General features: G+C 40.5%; 1 protein-coding gene across 8 annotated transcripts; it reads right to left on the minus strand.

Moving 5' to 3' along the window:
- Positions 1-2,129: 2,129 nt before the first annotated feature.
- Positions 2,130-23,822, minus strand: LOC135517152 (uncharacterized). Of its 8 annotated transcripts, none has more exons than XR_010452000.1 (6): positions 23,686-23,820; positions 6,947-7,075; positions 6,766-6,843; positions 6,544-6,663; positions 6,014-6,415; positions 2,130-5,831 (listed from the first exon to the last, which is right to left on the minus strand). XR_010452000.1 is itself a non-coding variant. In XM_064941197.1 (6 exons), exons 3-6 carry the CDS (start codon positions 7,043-7,045, stop codon positions 6,071-6,073), a joined length of 642 nt encoding a protein of 213 aa, XP_064797269.1. In that variant the 5' UTR covers positions 7,046-7,075; positions 7,938-8,134; positions 23,686-23,820; the 3' UTR covers positions 2,130-6,070. The 8 variants fall into 8 exon arrangements, 7 of the variants coding, with proteins under 7 accessions (XP_064797269.1, XP_064797272.1, XP_064797265.1 ...); XM_064941197.1 differs by adding an exon at positions 7,938-8,134 and having other exon boundaries at positions 2,130-6,415; XM_064941200.1 differs by having other exon boundaries at positions 2,130-6,415; positions 6,947-7,013; positions 23,686-23,822.
- Positions 23,823-25,185: the final 1,363 nt, after the last annotated feature.

The following is a 25,185-nucleotide window of genomic DNA, read 5'->3' on the forward strand; positions in this document are numbered from 1 at the left end:
CTTTGTAGATTTTGTGATCAGGTTTTCTTGTGATTTTGACAACGGAACTCGTTCTGTTATAGTCACAGACACCATTGAACCAGTTCTCGAAACGTCAGTGTTTTCTATGCACACATACTAATCATATGCATATACTATATTCCTGGCATGAGTAGCAGGACGTTGAAATGTTGCGCGATTTTTAACAGAATGTTGAAAAAAGTAGCTCGATCTCCAACAGTCAGGTAACAGCGTTTAATTCAAGAGAGTACTGACCTAAAAGACAAAGAACATTACATTTTAAAGAGAGAAGATAAAAATGACGTCATCAGTTTATCACACTCTCTCCGATCCATACAATAGCGCAGTGTCTTCAGGTCTGGAGATTGTCTCCTACTCCCCTCATAAAGCAAACATTCCAATCTGTCTAAAAGAGGCCCTCCTTCTCCCTTAAACCAGCAAGGTACAGACAATTCATTCGTTTTACCTACAATTTCAGTCCTAGTTTAACCAAAAAACCCATACATTTCATACCATAACATAATAGTATTAAAATTAGTATTAAAATTAATGGTTCTAATAAAAATGTATACATAACTAATAATTTCAACTATAATTTCCTCCAACACGTACTAACTTACAGGACTATATACTGTGTATAAACTCTTCTACTGTACAGGAACATAGACTATATATAGACTACACTACCTTACAGGACTATACTACCTTCCAGGACTATATGTAGACTATGCTACCTTACATGACTATACTACGTTCCAGGACTATATGTAGACTATGCTACCTTACATGACTATACTACCTTCCAGGACTATATGTAGACTATGCTACCTTACATGACTATACTACCTTCCAGGACTATATGTAGACTATGCTACCTTACATGACTATACTAACTTACAGGACTATATACTATATATAGACTACACTACCTAACATGACTATATACTATATATATATATACTATACTATACTACCTAACAGGATTACACATAGACTATGCTACCTTACAGGACTATACTACCTTACAGGAATATTTACTATATATAGACTATACTACCTTCCAGGACTATGCATAGACAATACTACCGTACATGACTATATACAATATATAGACTATTCTACCTTGCATGACTATATACTATATATAGACTGCACTACCTTACAGGACCATACTATCTGACAGAACTATAGTATTTAGTCCTGGAAGGTAGCATATACATAGCATGTATAGACTATACTACCTTCCAGGACTATACATAGACAATACTACCTTACAGGACTATATACTATATATAGACTATGCTACCTTATAGGACTATATATAGACTATACTACCTTCCAGGACTATATATAGATTATACTACCTTTCAGGAATATAGACTATAGACTATGCTACCTTATAGGACTATATATAGACTACACTACCTTAGGGTACTATACTACCTTACAGGAATATATACTATATATAGACTATACTACCTTCCAGGACTATACATAGACAATACTACCTTACATGACTATATACTATATAAAGACAATACTACCTTACAGGACTATATACTATATACAGACTATGCTACCGTACAGGACTATATACTATATACAGACTACACTACCGTACAGTACTATACTACCTTACATGACTATATACTATTTATAGACTATACAACCTTCCAGGACTACACTGCCTTCCAGGACTATGAACTATACAGTCCCCTTGGAAAGTTTGCAGATCCCTTGACTTAAATATATCATTATCCTCAGCATTCTACACACAAAACCCTATAATGACAAATCGAAAACAGGTTTTTAGACATGTTTGGAAATTCATAAAAAATAAAAACAGATACCTCATTTACATAAGAATTCATACCCTTTGGTCTGAGACTCAGGTGCATCCTGTTTCCATTGATAGTCCGTGAGATGGTTCTACAACTTGATTGGAGTCCACCTGCGGTAAATTCAATTGATTGGACATGATTTGGAAAGAAATACACCTACAGTGGCTTGTGAAAGTATTCACCACCTTGGCATTTTTCCTATTTTGTTGCCTTGACAACCTGGAATTCAAATTGATTTTTTGGGGTGTTTGTATCATTTGATTTACACAACATGCCTACCACTTTGAAGATGCTAAATATTTTTTTATTGTGAAACAAACAAGAAATAAGACACAAAAAACAGTTAACTTGAGCGTGAATAACTCTTCACCCCCCAAAGCCAATACTTTGTAGAGCCACCTTTTGCATCAATTACAGCTGCAAGTCTCTTGGGGAATTTCTCTATAAGCTTGCCACATTTCGCCACTGGGATTTTTGCCCATTCTTCAAGGCAAAACTGCTCCAGCTCCTTCAAGTTAGATGGGTTCCGCTGGTGTACAACAATCTTTAAGTCATACCACAGATTCTCAACTGGATTGAGGTCTGGTCTTTGACAAGGCCATTCCAAGACATTTAAATGTTTCCCCTTAAACCACTCGAGTGTTGCTTTAGCAGTATGCTTATGTTCATTGTCCTTCTGGAAGGTGAACCTCCGTCCCAGTCTCATATCTCTGGAATACTGAAACAGGTTTCCCTCAAGAAGTTCCATGTATTTAGCCATCCATCATTCCTTCAATTCTGACCAGTTTCCCAGTCCCTGCCGATGAAAAACATCCCCACAGCAATACTTTTGCAATGCACTGTATCTATATAAGGTCCCACAGTTGACAGTGCATGTCAAAGCAAAAACCAAGCCATGAGGTCGAAGGAATTGTCTGTAGAGCGCCGAGGCAGGATTGTGTCGAGGCACAGATCTGAGGAAGCATACCAAAACATGTCTGCAGCATTGAAGGTCCCCATGAACACGGTGGCATTCATCATTCTTAAATTGAGGAATTTTGGAACCACCAAGACTCTTCCTAGAGCTGGCCGCCCGGCCAAACTGAGCAATCGGGTGGAGAAGGGTCTTGGTCAGGGAGATAACCAAGAACCTGATGGTTACTCTAACAGAGCTCCAGAGTTCCTCTGTGGAGATGAGAGAACCTTCCAGAAGGATAACCATCTCAGCAGCACTCCACCAATCAGGCCTTTAAGCTAGACTGGCCAGACGGAAGCCAGTCCTCAGTAAAAGGCACATGACAGCCCACTTGGAGTTTGCAAAAAGACACCGAAAGACCCTCAGACCACGAGAAACAAGATTCCCTGGTCTGATGAACCCAAGATTGAACTCTTTGGCCTGACTGCCAAGTGTCACGTGTGAAGGAAACCTGGCACCATCCATACGGTGAAGCATGGTGGTGGCAGACTCATGATGTGGGGATGTTTTTCAGTGGCAGGGACTAGGAGACTAGCCAGGATCAAGGTGAAGATGAACGGTGCAAAGTACAGAGAGATCCTTGATGAAAACCTGCTCCAGAGCGCTCATGAACTCAGACTGGAGCAAAGGTTCACCTTCCGCAGGACAACAACCCTGAGCACACAGCCAATACATTGCAGGAGTGGCTTCGGGACAAGTCTCTGAATGTCCTTGAGTGTTCCAGCCAGAGCCCGGACTTGAACCTGATTGAACATCTCTGAAGAGACCTGAAAATAGCTGTGCAGCAACGCTCCCCATCCAACCTGACAAAGCTTGAGAGGATCTGCAGAGAAGAATGGGAGAAACTCCCCAAATACAGGTGTGCCAAGCTTGTAGCGTCATAGCCAAGAAGACTCGAGCCTGTAATCGCTGCCAATGTTGCTTCAACAAAGTACTGAATATTGGGTCTAAATACTTATGTAAATGTGATATTTCACTTGAATTTTTTATACATTTGCAAAAAACATCTACAAAGGTAGCATTTTGCATTGTCATTATTGGGTATGCAGATTGATGAGGGGGGGGGGATGTATTACATTTTAGAATAAGGCTGTAACTGTAGGAGCGAAACTCATGCCAATGATTACATTTCCAGTATTCAGACTGACCACTTTGAAGTGTTGAGACAGAAAAACATATATAACGAATAAGACATATGTGAGCAGAATACCTGCTGAGCTCAGATAAAAATGGACAGAGCTAGGTAAACATAGTTGACCATTAGACGACAGTAAAAACATATTGTCAGCAGAAAAGACATATGGAATTCATCACCAGACACAGACATGTAGATAATTGCATGTCAGCAGGAAAGGTATATGAAGCTGATAACCAAACATGTAGAAACAGGATGTCAGCAGAAAATGTAACAAAGAAACCATGGTTGTACTGATCTAGGATCATCGGAAAATAACTAATACTGGAGACATATGTATGCAATAAATGTATGATTTTTTTGTATCAAGATAATGGTGGTGCGAGGCCAAGGGGACTTATTCATACACATACAAGGGAGTGACTATACGTGTTATGTAAGAAGGAAAACTAGACAGAGCTCTGTGATGAGAAAGAGGGTTGTTCCATGGAAATGCTTTGTAATGAAGTCTAATTGAATTTACAAGTTCTGGTATCTGTGAAATATTTTGAGTCAATATTCCACAACATAAACTAACAAAATGTGGAAAAAGTCAAAGGGTCTGAATACTCTCGAAAGCACTGTATACAGACTATACTACCTTACAGGGTGTTTACTATACACTTTCATTTTACAGTAACTGTATACAGACTATACTAACTTACAGGGTGTTTACTATACACTTTCATTTTACAGTAACTGTATACAGACTACACTACCTTACAGGATGTTTACTATACACTTTCATTTTACAGTAACTGTATACAGACTATACTACCTTACAGGGTGTTTACTATACACTTTCATTTTACAGTAACTGTATACAGACTATACTACCTTACAGGGTGTTTACTATACACTTTCATTTTACAGTAACTGTATACAGACTATACTACCTTACAGGGTGTTTACTATACACTTTCATTTTACAGTAACTGTATACATTTTACAGTAATATCCTTTTCATACACATACCAAAATCCCACTAATTTACCATGCCTGCATTCTTATACCAGCTTTTAGTTTTTCTAACCAGGTAACATTTTTATGCGAGGAAAGTACATGTCGGATAAAAAATGTCAAGACAGGCATGATGGAAACAGCTAATTTGTCGGTAAACTTTCTAAATGTCGACAAAACAAACTACTCTGGACAAGATGGGATCGTTGTTTGTCAAATTAATTATGTGAGAAATGGCAGTGGAAACTCTTATGTGCAAATATTGATATAATAACCATCATAGGGAAGTAAACTTGGAGTCACGTGATAACATGGTGTTTGGTCCTCCTCCTACAACTCAGAAAAGCATGTCGTTTATTAGGCTACAGATTAAATAAGTTATGATGAACTTTACAGGGTGGTGAAAGTGTAAGGTGATGAGCTTCATGCTCTTTTCCAATAAATAGAGAGGGTCTTATTCTGATGACATGATGATCAATGCTTGGATGCCGTTTCACAAACAAAAATGCTCTTTTGTCAATAAGAATCTCATCATGCAGACACTGTATCTGCGATAGAGCATACATGCCAATACCTGAGTGGGTACATTCGTTATATAACTCAACATGTTTAGTGACAAAACCATCAGTAGAGTTGAAAATGCAATCGAAACCCATTTAACTTGTATGTTTTATTCTGTACATGGTAATTTAACTACAAAAGTAATTTTTATGCGCCTTCCATCCTAACACACAAGTCAATTTGATGGAAACATGTCAGGTGGGAAAATTTGCATATTTTTTTAACGTGAATTTTAGACTGTCTAAAGTTGAATGGAAAACTAGCTTAAGAAAGGTGTAGAAAGCATGGAAAATAAAAAACACCTAAAGACCTAGTCATGGTTCCTGCATTTTCACAGAGCCTGTAAACAAAAGACAGGAATCTGTGTGAATGTTTCTCTTTGCTTTTTTGCAGGTAAATGAATTAACACGTAATTGTTTAACTCCTCCCTAATTTGAAATGCAAACAGCCCCCATGGTTTAAAAACACTCTCCACCCCTCAGATTTTGCCAGTTACCCACTGATATATATAAAGGGGTATACCTGCAAGAAAGTGGTAAATAAATGCTTGGTGGGGTTAGCTCGGCTGCATCTCTCCTCTCACTTCAGGTCTCCATGTCTTTCAGCCAGAGACATGTAGCACTCCTTCAGGCTGTCCACAAACACCTTCAGTCCACACTGTCTCCGCCTCCTTTTCATGGCCTCTGTGCTCCTGCTTCTCTCCTTTCTCTCTCGTCCCTGCTGTTTCCAACTGTTCAACCTCTCCCCTCCCTTCGTGGTCCCTCTGTTCTCCTCCGTTCTCTCTTTCTCCTCCACCGTTTCCCCTCCTGGCTTCTTCTTCTTTCTCTTCTGATGCCGATGGGTTGTGTGCTGTCCTTGTGAACTCCTCTGGACGTTGAGAAACCAGACCATTGACAACACAATAATAATATGGTCAATCAATATCTATGGTCAGGAATAATACAGTGATTAGATGTAAAGGAGAGAATCTCAACATGCATAAGAAAGACATTCTGTAAGTGTAGTTGGTTTAATAGTTGGTAACGTTAGTTCTACTAATGAATGGATCTCACCTGTTTTCTAGGACAGTAGCGGCCCAGTGAGCACAGGATTTCTCTCTTGAGTCTCTCTAGCTTAAAGAGCCTAATGAGTCTGGTATGGCTACACATCATGTTGTAAATAAACTGTCTTTCCTACAAAAACAATGTGACCAGAGCAATGATTTAGATGGAAGGAAGTCAAGAGTAGATTTTTCGAAGAAACGGTGGATTGTTCAGAATATTGTAAATACTCACGTTATCCTTCTCACATTCAGACATTTCCCCTGTGCAGCTTTTATGAGACACTTTTAATGATTCAGTGATGTTGTTCTCCTAGCAGTGAGAGAAGAGATCTCAGTTTAACACAGTTTAAAATCCATAAACTCTATTTATCTCAATGGCAAAATGAAAACTCATTGTCCATCATGTTACTTACAAGGTTCTGAAGGAGCAGGGAGATGACAGACTCGTAGTCCTCAGCGATCTCTCTCATAGTCCGGTTGCTGTCACAAGACAACACCAGAGGTAGCAGCATGAGAGAAAAGACAGAGGTGCCAAGAAGATGCTGTGTGTGTGTGTGGGTGTGAGAGAGAGAGAGACATACAGAGAGAGAGAGACATACAGAGAGAGAGAGACATACGGAGAGAGAGACAAAGAGAGAGAGAGAGAGAGAGAGAGACAGAAAGGTGTACAAAAATCAGTCTTATTAGCATTATTCACACCAGTTAAAATAAGACGTTTTTGTCTTGACCTATTCATACTTTACCGATCCAGGCGAGTGCCATTGAGTTATTTATTTGATCTCTGGTCTGGCAGTAGCCTAGCCTACTGTGGAACTACAGACGGATGGTCGCATGTTTTATGAATTCATGTTTTCTGAATTATAAAAAAATGACATGCTTTTCTATAAAATAATTTCTCCGTAATTAATATTACCTGATTGAGCTAATCATGTAAATGTAATTAACGAGAGAGTCAGGGCTTTATAGAGCTGTTATCTTCCGAATAAACTCTTAAAGACCTAGTAATATTTTACATCAATAGCAGTCAATATTAATTGTCACATTAATTCAGTCTCATCTGAAAGTTGTAAATTCTTGGTTATCTGCAAGAACCCTGGCTAACAAGTTGAATCAGCAATACAAAATTGGGTTTAATTATTTATTTACTAAATACCTAACTAATCACACAGATTTACACATACAGATAATTAATCAACTTGATTACAAATTCCGTCATAAAGGAAAACGTCCCTAGCGGGCAGAACAGATATGACAGCTGGTTACACAAAAGAAAAGGGGCTGGGTTTGAGTGAAAGAGCGGGAAGACTGAGGAACAAAGGGCAAAGCTGTGCTATCGTAAATACAGTATCTTATGCATTCTAAATTACCACCCATTTGGAAAAGGAAAATGCAATAAATATTTACTCTGAGCTGCGCTTCGGTAGGTTGGTGGTAGATGGAAGGCCGTGTTGCCCAACCGAGTCCTTTGAAGAATGTCTCTGGTTGTCAATTGGATACGTTGTAGTAACGTCGTTGTGTGATAGACGGGATACTCTGTCTGTTCCTTCCAAACCTGCGTTTGCATCTGCTGTTGCTAACTCAACGGCTAGGAGGTATCACTTCTGTTGTGAATAAGAGTTCAAAGTTCATACCATTCGCAACCAAAGCTCACGCTGATGTTGGCTTCGTTCTGTAGTTATTATCTGAACCATTCTGACATCGGACCGTCGTCCTCACATCCTCGGAACAGGAGGTTATATTGTCGTCAAGGCTTTATATAGGAAGGGAGAGGAGGGCGTGTTTGAAAAGTTTTATAACCCATGTCCCTTCACAGGGGTGGGCCACTGATTGAGCATAGCCCTAACCTTATGAAAAGCCAAATCTCACATTTTAGAAGCTAAAATCACATTTCATCCCATCATGAATAATTTCATATTCAAACATTTAAATTGAACAACAATTCCATGTAAATCTGATAACTCTGATGTATAGACTTTCCACTGTAGAGTTTATGTCATCTTATCATTGATGAGAATGTCTCAGATGACAACCGAACTGACATCATATTCATTAAGTACCACAGCATATGTTCAATTGGTCGGATTACCAGAATATTGTTAATTTCCCCCCACCTTCTGATGTTCCCAGAATCTCTATGTTAACCAAAGGGGTTTGCAAATGTAACATCAGTAGGGTAGAGAGAGGAAAAAGGGGGGGAAGAGGCATTTAACACCTTTGTTTGCTTACACAAAAGCCTAGACTAGAGCATTATAATGATAGGCTATTTTGTCAGGACTGCTTTCAACAATATCAGCGTTCTATGGAAAATAATGAACTCTGTGGAATGTGTGTTCCACGACGAACTAGCGTGGAAAATAGTGTTGAAATTATTTTCCAGAGAATGTAGAGCCATGAGTTGATTATCCCTTTTATACCATGGCTATAATTTAACACATTTGCAACAAAAAAATGTGTTCATTTGCCAGTAGAAATTTTTCAACATCCACTGAAGTAGCTAGCAAGTTTACTAGATAGATATGGTAGTTGCAGTTGGTAACCAAACAGACTTGCTAGTTTAGCCTACCAAACAGTTCTTGCTAGTTTAGCTAACCAAACAGACTTGCTAGTTTAGCTAACCAAACAGTTCTTGCTAGTTTAGCTAACCAAACAGACTTGCTAGTTTAGCTAACCAAACAGTTCTTGCTAGTTTAGCTAACCAAACAGTTCTTGCTAGTTTAGCTAACCAAACAGTTCTTGCTAGTTTAGCTAACCAAACAGTTCTTGCTAGTTTAGCTAACCAAACAGTTCTTGCTATTATGAAAATCGAATTCAACAATACTAATATTAATACTGTGATTTCTGCTTTCAAAATCTGCTCAAACAAAACATGTAAAAATGAACTAAAGCCATTGAATTCTACCAATATTGAATTGGTCTAATCCTGAATGCTGATTGGTTAAAACCGCATTCGAGCCGGTGTCTATTCCACAAGTTACCACCGGCTAAATCTATGAAGTTGAAATAGCTATTTACTCTGTTCCATCTGACTCCACTGTCTCATCAGCCCATTTAGTTTTTAACAGTGGAGATTTGTATAAACCTTGATGTCGGTCTCTCTGACATTTGCAATATTGTTTTAATATTCAAATTCGATCTCCAGCTGTCGCATAGTAACAAACGTGTCGGCAGTCAGGATGAGACAGACAGGCAGGCAGCTTTTCTCAGCCAGTCAAAATCATCAATCAGCATCATTTTTTTCGGAAGTTGCAGTCTTTCCAGCTTCAGTTTGAAGTTATTGTGTTAGCTGTGTTGTTGGCTAGCTCCTCTGAACAACACTGTCCTGACAAGAGAGCTCATTGTCTATGCCAGTTGAAATCTCACATCATTAGCTCTTTGTTATGGATGTATCCAAATAAATATCACTAGAAAACAGCTTAAACAAACGCAAATGCAGCAACTTTGTTGCTATTCTGGCTGCACTGTTAGACATGACTGTAAGTTAGCCATAGTTGGCTAGCTAGGCAGCAAAGGATAAGAACGTTGCCAGCCAGTCTGGCAATAGAGCATTTAGAATGAACAACTGGATTGTGTCCATAGATACAGATTAAATTGACAACAACTGGGTCGAGTCTCTGGCAACCGAACCAATAGAACGAACAACTAGCCGGCTTGGGCAGTAACCCTAGATTTGGGTCAGGACTATATCTTGTGGAAGGATGAAATAGTATGAATAAATTAATCAAAATATTTTTTTTACTGAAAATATGTAAATCATTTAATTTGAGTCATTTAGCAGAAGCTCTTATCCATATGGCCAATATACCAAGGCCAAGGGCTGGTCTTATGCACGACGTAACGCTGAGCCGTGGTATATTGGCCATACATCATAAACCCCCGAGGTGCCTTATTGCTGTTATAAACTGGTAACCAATGTAATTAGAGCAGTAAAAATAAATGTTTTGTCATACCCGTGGTATACGCGCTGATATACTACGAATGTCAACCAATCAGCATTGATTATATTACGGTGTTTATAATTCTGTACGTCATAACTGAACTTTGGCTAGTCTATTGTTTCTAACCTACCATTTGTATGTAGGCTACTTGGTTCATATTCCCAAAAAGATGCCACTCCCACCACATTTACAAAAGTTGTCATAAGTTGTAGTGTTTCTCACTGAAACCCCTTCTGTACATTCTTAGCTACAAGCCTAAAATTCCCCAGCCTTGTTTCTCTATCAATCTCCCTGCATGGCTGGCGGACAGCAAGATATGACCTTTAAAGGCCCAGTGCAGTCAAAAAAGGTAATATCCTGTGTTTATATATATATATATATATATGTATGTGTGTGTGTTTTATATATACACTGCTCACAAAAATAAAGGGAACACTAAAATAACACATCCTAGATCTGAATGAATGAAATATTCTTATTAAATACTTTGTCTTTACATAGTTGAATGTGCTGAAAACATGTGTCTGTGGAGTGAGAAGATGCACACAGTACAGAAGGAGCAAAAGAGACAAGACGAAGAACAACAAAAAACACTAATTAAAAAAATATATTCTTACGATAAAGGCATTTGGAACATTGTGCTAAAATATTAATTTGAATTATTTAGATATTGCCCAGCCCTAGTTCCAAACCACTCTGCCAATAACAGCAATGGTTTTCAGTTTCCCACTTCTAGCTTGAGAAATTACTCTTAATCTGCTAAAAAGCTATTTTTGTTAACTTTTGACCAATTTACAATTACAGTAAGGTACATTCTTGTTATCCAGAAATAATTTGATATTGAGATAAAAACAGCTGCATTGGACCTTTAACTGACTCCAATAGCGTTCACTCTCCATCCTGTGGACTACAGAAAGCACTGCAGTAGCCTTGTGGACTCGCTAACTAGGGGCTATGTCCTAATTATCTCCATCCTCCCAATGTGTGCACTTGTTCCCTTTACTTCTCTGATTTGAAAGGAAATGACTGGTATGTGAAATATGGTGGAAACTCCCACTATACCATGCCTCCAATTCACCAATGCTTCTCGATTTGTAGGAAGTAGGCTAGTGCACAAGGGTAGACCTACACTTTAGGCTAAAGGAGATAGTTTTGGGAGGCACACAGTTTCCATCTGCTAGCACCTCCCCTGTCAGATAAGCATAGCAACGGGAAGTAGGGGTGCTGAGGTGTTGGTCTGAAATAAATAAATAACAAATCCCCACCAAATTAGTGCACTAGGTCTATATTACTCCTGTATGAGCGGAGAAAAATACAAAGTACTTTTGGCTTGCCTGTTTTGCACTTTATTTCGGCATTAATTCGCATCACATATCAGTTTGCAAACAATGTAAAAAAGAAAGTGGAGTTAATAAAACAGCATACAAACATGGTCTCTTTTTTGCTTTCTTGAGTAAATAAGCTCCAAAATGCAGGTGTTTCAGCCTGGCTCAGTGCTTTCTGTGGTGATGGGTCAGCAAGCGGAAAATACGGAGCGTAGGGATTGGTAATGTTCTCCTAGCTGCGCCGTGATTGGCTCAGTGTTTTGTCACTTATGGGGACACTACGTCACCGCCAAGTTTAAGGGTAGAGCTCGAAAATTCAATCCCCTTGCGTGCTGCCATAAAGTTACATTAGAAGTGCCCATCCAAGAAGACTCAAGGTCATTGGCCACAGATAAAATTACATCAAATCACATCTACTGTAGCTTTGATTGGACTACTTTCAAAATCTTATCTAGCAGTCATCATCAAGTTGACAATCTACTGGCAAATCCTTTTTAATCCTTGTCATATGAAGACAAAAATAATGAAGATAAATTTTTAGATAAAACCTATCGGGGGTCATCGGCCATAAACATTACACAACAAGTTGGAAATCACAAATTCAACAATGAGTGGATTGGAAGGAATATTTGGCTAACTACAAGCATTGCAAAGCAGTCCCTAGCCTGCTATTCCGTGGGGTGGCTGTGTGGTCCCAAGTCTGGGATTAAGGGTCTCTTTTCCAAGTATAATCATAATGATAAACGTTCAACATTGGCTATGCTGATTTGTACAACGCTCAAAACAACTGTTAACGCGGAACTGCGAAATCTGACTTCATTGAGTTCAAGACAACTGGGAACTGGGGAAAAATATGTTTTGAACGGTCTTCCAACTCAGAATTGTACATCTGGAACTCGGGCGTCTTTCTAGAGCTACGACCTGAAGATCACTGATGTCATCATGATTCGACCTTGTTTTTTTCCAGAGCTCCCACTTGTCTTGATTCTAATCTTTGGTGACTTTAATATTCACATGGAAAAGTCCACAGACCCACTCCAAAAGTCTTTCGGAGCCATCATCAACTCAGTGGGTTTTGTCCAACATGTCTCTGGACCCACTCACTGTCACAGTCATACTCTGGACCTAGTTTTGTCCCATGGAATAAATGTTGTGGATCTTAATGTTTTTCCTCATAATCCTGGACTATCGGACCACCATTTTATTACGTTTGCAATTGCAACAAATAATCTGCTCAGACCCCAACCAAGGAACATCAAAAGTCGTGCTCTAAATTCACAGACAACACAAAGATTCCTTGATGTCCTTCCAGATTCCCTCTGTCTACCCATGGACGCCAGAGGACAAAAATCAGTTAACCACCTAACTGAGGAACTCAATTTAACTTTGCGCAATACCCTACATGCCGTTGCACCCCTAAAAATTCAGAACATTTCTCATAAGAAACTAGCTCCCTGGTACACAGAAAATACCCGAGCTCTGAAGCAAGCTTCCAGAAAATTGGAACGGAAATGGCGCCACACCAAACTGGAAGTCTTCCGACTAGCTTGGAAAGACAGTACCGTGCAGTACCGAAGACCCCTTACTGCTGCTCGATCATCCTATTTTTCGAACTTAATTGAGGAAAATAAGAACAATCCGAAATTCCTTTTTGATACTGTCGCAAAGCTAACTAAAAAGCAACATTCCCCAAGAGAAGGATGGCTTTTACTTTAGCAGTGATAAATTCATGAACTTCTTTGAGGAAAAGATAATGATTATTAGAAAGGAAATTACGGACTCCTCTTGAAATCTGCGTATTCCTTCAAAGCTCAGTTGTCCCGAGTCTGCACAACTCTAGCAGGGACTAGGATCAAGAGAGACGCTCAAGTGTTTTAGTACTACATCTCTTGACACAATGATGAAAATAATCATGGCCTCTAAACCTTCAAGCTGCATACTGGACCCTATTCCAACTAAAAAAACTGAAAGAGCTGCTTCCTTTCATTCTTTTGGAGAGATTGGAAACCCAAATTGGTCTACACGGACAAGTTCTGGCCTGGTTTCGATCTTATCTGTCGGAAAGATATCAGTTTGTCTCTGTGAATGGTTTGTCCTCTGACAAATCAACTGTAAATTTCGGTGTTCCTCAAGGTTCCGTTTCAGGACCACTATTGTTTTCACTATATATTTTACCTCTTGGGGATGTCATTCGAAAACATAATGTTAACTTTCACTGCTATGCGGATGACACACAGCTGTACATTTCAATGAAACATGGTGAAGCACCAAAATTGCCCTCGCTAGAAGCATGTGTTTCAGACATAAGAAAGTGGATGGCTGCAAACTTTCTACTTTTAAACTAAGACAAAACAGAGATGCTTGTTCTAGGTCCCAAGAAACAAAGAGATCTTCTGTTGAATCTGACAATGAATCTTGATGGTTGTACAGTCGTCTCAAACTGTGAAGGACCTCGGCGTTACTCTGGACCCTGATCTCTCTTTTGAAGAACATATCAAGACCATTTCAAGGACAGCTTTTTTCCATCTACGTAACATTGCAAAAATCAGAAACTTTCTGTCCAAAAATGATGCAGAAAAATTAATCCATGCTTTTGTCACTTCTAGGTTAGACTACTGCAATGCTCTACTTTCCGGCTTCCCGGATAAAGCACTAAATAAACTTCAGTTAGTGCTAAATACGGCTGTTAGAATCCTGACCAGAACCAAAAAATGTGATCATATTACTCCAGTGCTAGCCTCCCTACACTGGCTTCCTGTCAAAGCAAGGGCTGATTTCAAGGTTTTACTGCTAACCTACAAAGCATTACATGGGCTTGCTCCTACCTATCTCTCCGATTTGGTCCTGCCGTACATACCTACACGTACGCTACGGTCACAAGACGCAGTCCTCCTAATTGTCCCTAGAATTTCTAAACAAAGAGCTGGAGGCAGGGATTTCTCCTATAGAGCTCCATTTTTATGGAACGGTCTGCCTACCCATGTCAGAGACGCAAACTCGGTCTCAACCTTTAAGTCTTTACTGAAGACTCATCTCTTCAGTGGGTCATATGATTGAGTGTAGTCTGGCCCAGGAGTAGGAAGGTGAACGGAAAGGCTCTGGAGCAACGAACCGCCCTTGCTGTCTCTGCCTGGCCGGTTCCCCTCTTTCCACTGGGATTCTCTGGCTCTAACCTTATTACAGGGGCTGAGTTACTGGCTTACTGGGGCTCTCTCATACCGTCCCTGGGAGGGGTGCATCACCTGAGTGGGTTGAGTCACTGATGTGATCATCCTGTCTGGGTTGGCGCCCCCCCTCCCCCTTGGGTTGTGCCATGGCGAAGATCTTTGTGGGCTATACTCAGCGTTGTCTCAGGATGGTAAGTTGGTGGTTGAAGATATCCCTCTAGTGGTGTGGGGGCTGTGCTTTGGCAAAGTGGGTGGGGTTATATCCTTCCTGTTTGGCCCTCTCCGGGGGTGTCCTCGGGTGGGGCCACTGTGTCTCCTGAACCCTCCTGTCTCAGCCTCCAGTATTTATGCTGCAGTAGATTGTGTCGGTGGGCTAGGGTCAGTTTGTTATATCTGGAGTACTTCTCCTGTTCTATTCGGTGTCCTGTGTGAATTTAAGTGTGCTCTCTCTAATTCTCTCTTTCTCTCTTTCTTTCTCTCTCTCGGAGGACCTGAGCCCTAGGACCATGCCTCAGGACTACCTGACATGATGACTCTTTGCTGTCCCCAGTCCACCTGGCTGTGCTGCTGCTCCAGTTTCAACTGTTCTGCCTTATTATTATTGGACCATGCTGGTCATTTATGAACATTTGAACATCATCTTGGCCATGTTCTGTTATAATGTCCACCCGGCACAGCCAGAAGAGGACTGGCCACCCCACATAGCCTGGTTCTTCTCTAGGTTTCTTCCTAGGTTTTGGCCTTTCTTGGGAGTTTTTCCTAGCCACCGTGCTTCTACACCTGTATTGCTTGCTGTTTGGGGTTTTAGGCTGGGTTTCTGTACAGCACTTTGAGATATCAGCTGATGTATGAAGGGCTATATAAATAAATTTGATTTGATTTTGTCTTGAAAGCACCATAAATCCAAAGAATGCCAGACTTTGATGACAAAGTTGGATGACTAAATTTACCCACAAAGGACCGCCGCACCACTCTCCTGTTCAAGTGAGTAGAGCACGGTGAGAGAATTTTCAGCATAATGGAAAACTTCTGGGATCATTTTTTTCATCTTTTTCCATGGGACCAACACTTTACATGTTGCGTTTATATTTTTGTTCAATATATATATATACACACACAATCGTGGTCAAAAGTTGAGAATGACACGAATATTACTTTTCACAAAGTCTGTTGCCTCAGTTTGTATGACGGCAATTTAAATATACTCCAGAATGTTATGAAGAGTGATCAGATGAATTGCAATTCATTGCAAAGTCCCTCTTTGCCATAAAAATGAACTGAATCGCCCCAAAAACATTTCCACCGCATTTCAGCCCGGCCAAAAAAGGACCAGCTGACATCATGCCAGTGATTCTCTCATTAACACAGGTGTGAGTGTTGACGAAGACAAGGCTGGAGATCACTCGGTCATGCTGGTTGAGTTCGAATAACAGACTGGAAGCTTCAAAAGGAGGGTGGTGCTTGGAATCATTGTTCTTCCTCTGTCAACCATGGCTACCTGCAAGGAAACACGTGCTATCATCATTGCTTTGCACAAAAAGGGCTTCACAGGCAAGGATATTGCTGCCAGTAAGATTGCACCTAAATCAACCATTTATCGGATCATCAAGAACTTCAAGGAGAGTGGTTCAAATGTTGTGAAGGCTTCAGGGGTCCAAGAAAGTCCAGCAAGCGCCAGGACCGTCTCCTAAAGTTGATTCAGTTGCGGGATCGGGGCACCAACAGTACAGAGCTTGCTAAGGAATGGCAGCAGGCAGGTGTGAGTGCACCTGCACGCACAGTAAGGCAAAGACTTTTGGAGGACGGCCTGGTGTCAAGAAGGGCAACAAAGAAGCCACTTCTATCCAGGAAAAACATCAGGGACAGATATTCTGCAAAAGGTACAGGGATTGGACTGCTAAGGACTGGGGTAAAGTCATTTTCTCCGATCGTTTGGGGCATCCTATTCCGTAACAAAGCCTCCTTCACTCACGCTGCCAAGCTTACCCTAGTAAAACTGACTATCCTACCGATCCTCGACTACGGCGATGTCATCTACAAAATTGCTTCCAACACTCTTCTCAGCAAACTGGATGCAGTTTATCACAGTGCCATCCGTTTTGTCACTAAAGCACCTTATACTACCCACCACTGCGACTTGTATGCTCTAGTCGGCTGGCCCTCGCTACATATTCGTCGCAAGACCCACTGGCTCCAGGTCGTTTACAAGGCCATGCTAGGTAAAGCTCCGCCTTATCTCAGTTCACTGGTCACGATGGCAACACCCATCCGTAGCACGCGCTCCAGCAGGTGTATCTCACTGATCATCCCTAAAGCCAACACCTCATTCGGCCGCCTTTCGTTCCAGTACTCTGCTGCCTGTGACTGGAACGAATTGCAAAAATCGCTGAAGTTGGAGACCTTTATCTCCCTCACCAACTTCAAACATCAGCTATCTGAGCAACTAACCGATCGCTGCAGCTGTACATAATCTATTGGTAAATAGCCCACCCATTTTCACCTACCTCATCCCTACAGTTTTTATTTATTTACTTTTCTGCTATTTTGCACACCTGTACATGATCATTTATCAATCCAGTGTTAATCTGCAATATTGTAATTATTCGCCTACCTCCTCATGCCTTTTGCACACATTGTATATAGACTCCCCTTTTTTTTCTACTGTGTTATTGACTTGTTAATTGTTTACTCCATGTGTAACTCTGTGTTGTCTGTTCACACTGCTATGCTTTATCTTGGCCAGGTTGCAGTTGTAAATGAGAACTTGTTCTCAACTAGCCTACCTGGTTAAATAAAGGTGAAATAAAATAAAAATAAATCCTGAAAAAAGCTTGTCCGAAGAAGACAAGGTGAGCGCTACCATCAGTCCTGTGTCATGTCAACAGTAAAGCATCCTGAGACCATTCATGTGTGGGGTTGCTTCTCAGCCAAGGGAGTGGGCTCACTCACAATTCTGCCTAAGAAGACAGCCATGAATAAAGAATGGTACCAACACATCCTTGAGAGCAACTTCTCCCAACCATCCAGGAACCGTTTGGTGAAGAACAATGCCTTTTCCAGCATGATGGAGCACCTTGCCATGAGGCAAAAGTGATAACTAAGTGGCTCGGGGAACAAAACATCGATATTGTGGGTCCATGGCCAGGAATCTCCCCAGACCTTAATCCCATTGAGAACTTGTGGTCAATCCTCAAGAGGCGGGTGGATAAACAAAACCCTGCAAATTCTGACAAACTCCAAGCATTGATTATGCAAGAATGGGCTGCCATCAGTCAGGATGTGGCCCAGAATTTAATTTACAGCATGCCAGGGTGGATTGCAGAGGTCTTGAAAAAGAAGAGTCAACACTGCAAATATTGACTCTTTGCATCAACTTCATGTAATTGTCAATAAAAGCCTTTGACACTTACAAAATATTTGTTATTATACTTTCCAAATTCCAAAAATATCTAAAGACACTGAAGCAGCAAACTTTGTGGAAATTAATATTTGTGTCATTCTCAAAAATGTTGGCCATGATGTGATATAGTTATAAATATATATGTACAGTTGAAGTCGGGAGTTTACATTCACCTTAGCCAAATGCATCTAAACTCAATTTTTCACAATTCCTTTAATCCTAGTAAAACTTCCCTGTCTTAGGTCAGTTAGGATCACCATTTTATTTTAAGAATGTGAAATGTCAGAATAATAGTAGAGAGAATTATTTATTTCAGCTTTTATTTATTTCATCACATTCCCAGTGGGTCAGAAGTTTACATACACTAAATTAGTATTTGGTAGCATTGCCTTTAAATTGTTTAACTTTGATCAAATGTTTTGGGGTAGCCTTCCACAAGCTTCCAACAATAAGTTGGATAAATTTTGGACCACTCCTCCTGACAGAACTGGTGCCAGGTTTGTAGGCCTTCTTGCTCGCACACGCTTCTTCAGTTCTGCCCACACATTTTCTATGGGATTGAGGTCAGGGCTTTGTGATGGCCACTCCAATACCGTGACTTTGTTGTCCTCAAGCCATTTTGCCACAACTTTGGAAGTATGCTTGGGTCATTGTCCATTTGGAAGACCCATTTCCGACCAAGCTTTAACATCCTGACTGATGTCTTGAGATGTTGCTTTAATATATCCACATAATTTTCCTGCCTCATGATGCCATCTACTTTGTGAAGTGCACCAGTCCCTCCTGCAGCAAAGCACCCCCACAACATGATGCTGTCACCCCTGCGCTTCACGGTTGGCATGGTGTTCTTCGGCTTGCAAGCCTCCCCCTTTTCCCTTCAAACATAACAATGGTCATTATGGCCAAACAGTTTTATTTTTAATTTCTTCCAAATGTATTATCTTTGTCCCCATGTGCAGTTGCAAACCGTAGTCTGGCTTTTTTATGGCGGTTTTGGAGCAGTAGCTTCTTCCTTGCTGACAGGTTATGTCAATATTCGACTAATTTTACTGTGGATAAAGATACTTTTGTACCTGTTTCCTCCAGCATCTTCACAAGGTCCTTTGCTGCTGTTCTGGGATTGATTTGCACTTCTCGCACCAAAGTATGTTCATCTCTAGGAGACAGAACACGTTTCCTTCCTGAGCTGTATGTTGGCTGTGTGTCCCATGGTGTTTATACTTGCGTACAATTGTTTGTACTGATGAACGTGGTACCTTCAGGCGTTTGGAAATTTTTCCCAAGGATGAACCAGACTTGTCGGGGTCTACAATTTTGTTCTGAGGTCTTGGCTGATTTCTTTTGATTTTCCCATGATGTCAAGCAAAGAGGCACTGAGTTTGAAGGTAGGCCTTGAAATTCATCCACAGGTATACCTCCAAATGACTCAAATGACTCAATTAGCCTATCAGAAGCTCCTAAAGCCATGACATAATTTTCTGGAATTTTCCAAGCTGTTTAAAGGCAAGTCAACTTCGTGTGTGTATACTTCTGACCCACTGGAATTGTGATACAGTGAATTATAAGTTAAATCATCTGTCTGTAAACAATTGTTGTAAAAATTACTTGTGTCATGCACAAAATAGATGTGCTGACCGACTTGCCAAAACTATAGTTTGTTAACAAGAACTCCAACCTAAGTGTATGTAAACTTCCGACTTTGACTGTGTATACAGTGGGGCAAAAAAGTATTTAGTCAGCCACCAATTGTGCAAGGTCTCCCACTTAAAAAGATGAGAGAGGCCTGTAATTTTCATCATAGGTACACTTCAACTATGACAGACAAAATGAGAAAAAAAATCCAGAAATTCACATTGTAGGATTTTTTATGAATTTATTTGCAAATTATGGTGGAAAATAAATATTTGGTCACCTACAAACAAGCAAGATTTCTGGCTCTCACAGACCTGTAACTTACATTTACATTTTACATTTTAAGTCAGACCTGTAACTTCTTCTTTAAGAGGCTGCTCTGTCCTCCACTTGTTACCTGTATTAATGGCACCTGTATGAACTTGTTATCAGTATAAAAGACACCTGTCCACAACCTCAAACAGTCACACTCCAAACTCCACTATGGCCAAGACCAAAGAGCTGTCAAAGGACACCAGAAACAAAATTGTAGACCTGCACCAGGCTGGGAAGACTGAATCTGCAATAGGTAAGCAGGTTTGAAGAAATCAACTGTGGGAGCAATTATTAGGAAATGGAAGACATACAAGACCACTGATAATCACCCTCAATCTGGGGCTCCACGCAAGATCTCACCCCGTGGGGTCAAAATGATCACAAGAACGGTGAGCAAAAATCCCAGAACCACACGGGGGGACCTAGTGAATGACCTGCAGAGAGCTGGGACCAAAGTAACAAAGCCTACCATCAGTAACACACTATGCCTCCAGGGACTCCTGCAGTGCCAGACGTGTCACCCTGCTTAAGCCAGTACATGTCCCATATCGTCAGAAGTTTGCTAGAGAGCATTTGGATGATCCAGAAGAAGATTGGGAGAATGTCATACGGTCAGATGAAATCAAAATATAACTTTTTAGTAAAAACTCAACTCGTCGTTTTTGGAGGACAAAGAATGCTGAGTTGCATCCAAAGAACACCATACCTACTGTGAAGCATGGGGGTGGAAACATCATGCTTTGGGGCTGTTTTTCTGCAAAGGGACCAGGACGACTGATCCGTGTAAAGGAAAGAATGAATGGGGCCATGTATCGTGAGATTTTGAGTGAATACCTCCTTCCATCAGCAAGTGCATTGAAGATAAAACGTGGCTGGGTCTTTCAGCATGACAATGATCTCAAACACACCGCCCGGACAATGAAGGAGTGGCTTCATAAGAAGCATTTCAAGGTCCTGGAGTGGCCAAGCCAGTCTCCAGATCTCAACCCCATAGAAAATCTTTGGAGGGAGTTGAAAGTCCGTGTTGCCCAGCAACAGCCCCAAAACATCACTGCTCTAGAGGAGATCTGCATGGAGGAATGGGCAAAAATACCAGCAACAGTGTGTGAAAACCTTGTGAAAACTTACAGAAAACGTTTGACCTCTGTCATTGCCAACAAAGGGTATATAACAAAGTATTGAGATAAACTTTTGTTATTGACCAAATACTTACTTCCCACCATAATTTGCAAAAAATTCATTAAAAATCCTACAATGTGATTTTCTGGATTTTTTACCCTCATTTTGTCTGTCATAGTTGAAGTGTACCTATGATAAATATTACAGGCCTCTCTCATCTTTTTAAGTGGGAGAACTTGCACAATTGGTGGCTGACTAAATACTCCCCCCCCCCCCACTGTATCTGAGAGTCTTCAAAGTAGACACCCTTTTTGTAGGGGTGTCCACATACTTTTGTATATGCCTTCATTTAAAACATTGTTTTCATAGACTAATAGCTTTGATTTGACACCCAATTTACCAATTTATCTATGAACTTCACAAGTTGTTGCTCATGGGTCCTTTTAGATGGAAATGTCCCTAGCTTGCTAGATTTCATTCTCCAGAGACCACCAAAGAAAAAGATTGGATATTTTGACACCCAATTTACCAATTTATCTATGAACTTCACAAGTTGTTGCTCATGGGTCCTTTTAGATGGAAATGTCCCTAGCTTGCTAGATTTCATTCTCCAGAGACCAACAAAGAAAAAGATTGGATATTTTTCCCCCCACAGTATTAACTCTTTCCAACACAAACAGAATAGATTCAATCAGAATGTCAAATACCATGTTTACATACATGCCAATATCCTGTTGTTATTCAGGATACTCAAGAATTTTGTTTTTGAGTCGGCACATATAAACATTATACATTTTTTTATTTAACTAGGCAAGTCAGTTAAGAACAATTTCCTAGAAACAGTGGGTTAACTACATGTTCAGGGGCAGAACGACAGATTTGTACCTTGTCAGCTTGGGGATTTGAACTTGTAACCATTCGGTTACTAGTCCAATGCTCTAACCACTCGGCCACCCTGCCTATCCCATTTACAATAACCCCAAAAAGCTTGTAACCCGGTTATGAGAAACCCAGATAAGATGCACGGTATATACTGATCTTAGACAGGATACAGTGGCATGTAACTATCTTGTCCCGTTTACTGTTGTCTTTACGGTCTGCACAGGCTCAGTTTCTCATATCATGGGTGTTGTGTGATCATGTTTTCATCTGACTGTCAAACAAATCACTTCAAAAAGTAGACTACTTGAGCAGTTTGATCCACTATAATAATTCAACAATCGTTTATTTAGCTGATACACCGTACTGGACCGTATAGCCTCCTTGCTATTTTCACCCCAAATTTAGACAACTTTCTGCTTATAATTTGTGACATTTCGGAGGCCATTGTTTGACAACTATAGTTCGATATAAGCAGCCTCTCTTCTGTCATAACTTGTTGCCCCAGAAGACTAAATAAAGTAGTGCTCACCAGAAAAGGGGTGATAGAATGAATGAACTATTTTACTTCACAAGTCAGTTAAGAACAAATTCCTATTTACAATGACTGCCTACCTGGGAACTGCCTTGTTCAGATGTTTACCTTGTCAGTTCAGGGATTTGATCTACCAACCTTTCTCTTGCTGGCCCAACGCTCTAACCACTAGGCTACCTGCCACCCCATTACTGGTTCTAGTTAACACGTCTAGTTAACACTTTTAAATGTGTCTATTTCTTTTAGGGACCAGGGAGAAAATTGTATAAGTCACACAGCCCTTATTTTAAGTGTTTCTAAAATCCCCCGTGGAAAAAAATGAATGGTGGAAAAACGATTGGAAACATTTCACTGTTTGACCGCTATGTTTTATGGGTATTATGACTCATACTGTGTTACGCTATTGCAGCTTTACCGCTGTGGGGCTCTATTTGGGACCAAATATTAAACTTTTGATCACTTTAAAACACTAAGTGAATTTGTACAAATACGTATGATATGACACCTTCAAATGGGGAACTCGATACAGTGCTTTCATTTCTAAACGGTAAAACAGATACCTTCGAATAAAATGTGACATTCTGTACTATACTATAGCTTCCTATAAAACACATTTGCTCTCAAATCCAAAATACTGGAGTAGGCTATATCATCAAATTAAACGTTTTCGCTTCACTGTCCAATTAAAAACCGATGGGAACGTATAAAATGTTTACATGGCGCGCGCATTACAACTATTCCTACTCCCGTCTCCCCATCCACGCGGACCAAGCCCCAAACGCGCTGTGAGTGCGTCGCTGACGCTGCGCATGATATCACCGGAAACACCAATGCAGTCGACCTACCTGTTGCTTCGGTCCGCTCATACTCCAGCCAAGTGATAAACACGCGCGACAACACTTGACGAGAGAATCGACACTGGGAGTTTTACTTGTCAAACCGTCCTGAAATCCGCCCATTGGGACGTCCCACACTGGGGGGAGACTGGGGCAAAGTAAGGGGAGTCGATTGCAACACCTGCAACTTCTCCAATCAGAAACCAGCTGGAGTGAAGAAACCAGCATATTTGCATGAAAAGTTAGTCAAATATCTTGCTATTTCCATTTTTTTCTTATACTCTTCTGAGCCTAATGGCCAATCATTTAAAGTAGTACAATTTTGTATCACTATATGTTGGCTAAACCTTGACATGATATACATGTCAATGATGTTGTCCCTTGGAAGGAACATGAGGTTTTGTCATGAGTTTCAGGCCATTTTGTAAGTGTGTGTATGAGAGAGAGTGTTAGAGGCTGTGTGAGAGAGGGGGCATGCAGGTCTGTGTCTGTGACAGTGGAATGGCCTAATTAATGAATTAGTCATCCATCAGAGTTTGATGGCTGGGAACTGGTGCATCCTGGAAAACAGGACAGGGTAACCATGACAACCATTGCTTGACTTGGGCAGGAGCTCACCAGGGCTTTGCCTGGAAACCCAACATTGAATTGTACAGAATTCTACATCAGGCAGAACTTAGTTTGAATGAGGAAAGTTTCCTCGCACAACCTCTACAAGCCAGAAGGTTGAATGAAATGACATTTTACTGTACTTTACCAGTTGTTCATGCTGTTGGTCCTTTTGGCAGTAGACAATATATTCACAGGAAAGTACTACATCAACTTTTCAATGCGCTGGTAATGCATTCAGATTTCTATCAATGAGATAGCACCTAAATATGAACTGTTCCACCACCCAAAATGAGTACAAACATGTATTTCAGTCCAAGTCAAGCACTGATGACAACAGTCTTCACATTCCAGGCTGAGGTTCCAGCATGATAACTCTTGTCCTCATTTGTAGGAGTTGACATTGACAAGTCAGATCTAATTTCATGCAATGCACCCGTTTCCTTATTTATGTGTGCGTATGTTGAATCTTAGGGGTGAGTCATGGAGCCTTGCTCCATTCCCTGAGCCAATAATAACAAGTTAAAGGACCTTTCTGTGGGAACTAGCACATTACTGCCTTTTCATCATCTGTGAGTTTATCTATCACCCTGTTCAGTCCAAATCACTGCCCCTTTTCAGTAGGTGAAAGCAATATGATGGAAAACTGACTTGGGGTCAGGGTCATGGTCAATTTGAATTGAAGGTAGTCAATTCAGGACTTTAATTTAAAAATGAATACGTTTTCAATCAGCTGAAAACGAGAAGCTATTTATGTCAAAATTTCATTATTTTATCATCACTTCCTGAATGAACTGCCTTCAACCCCCTCAAACAGGGTTGGGGACTTCAGTCCCTGAATTGGTTTGCCAATAATTAATTGGTCACCCCTGCTACCATATTCTCATGTCAGTGGTCATA

This window comes from Oncorhynchus masou, chromosome 28 (assembly GCF_036934945.1).
Source record: "Oncorhynchus masou masou isolate Uvic2021 chromosome 28, UVic_Omas_1.1, whole genome shotgun sequence".
In the NCBI taxonomy this organism is placed as follows: domain Eukaryota; kingdom Metazoa; phylum Chordata; class Actinopteri; order Salmoniformes; family Salmonidae; genus Oncorhynchus; species Oncorhynchus masou.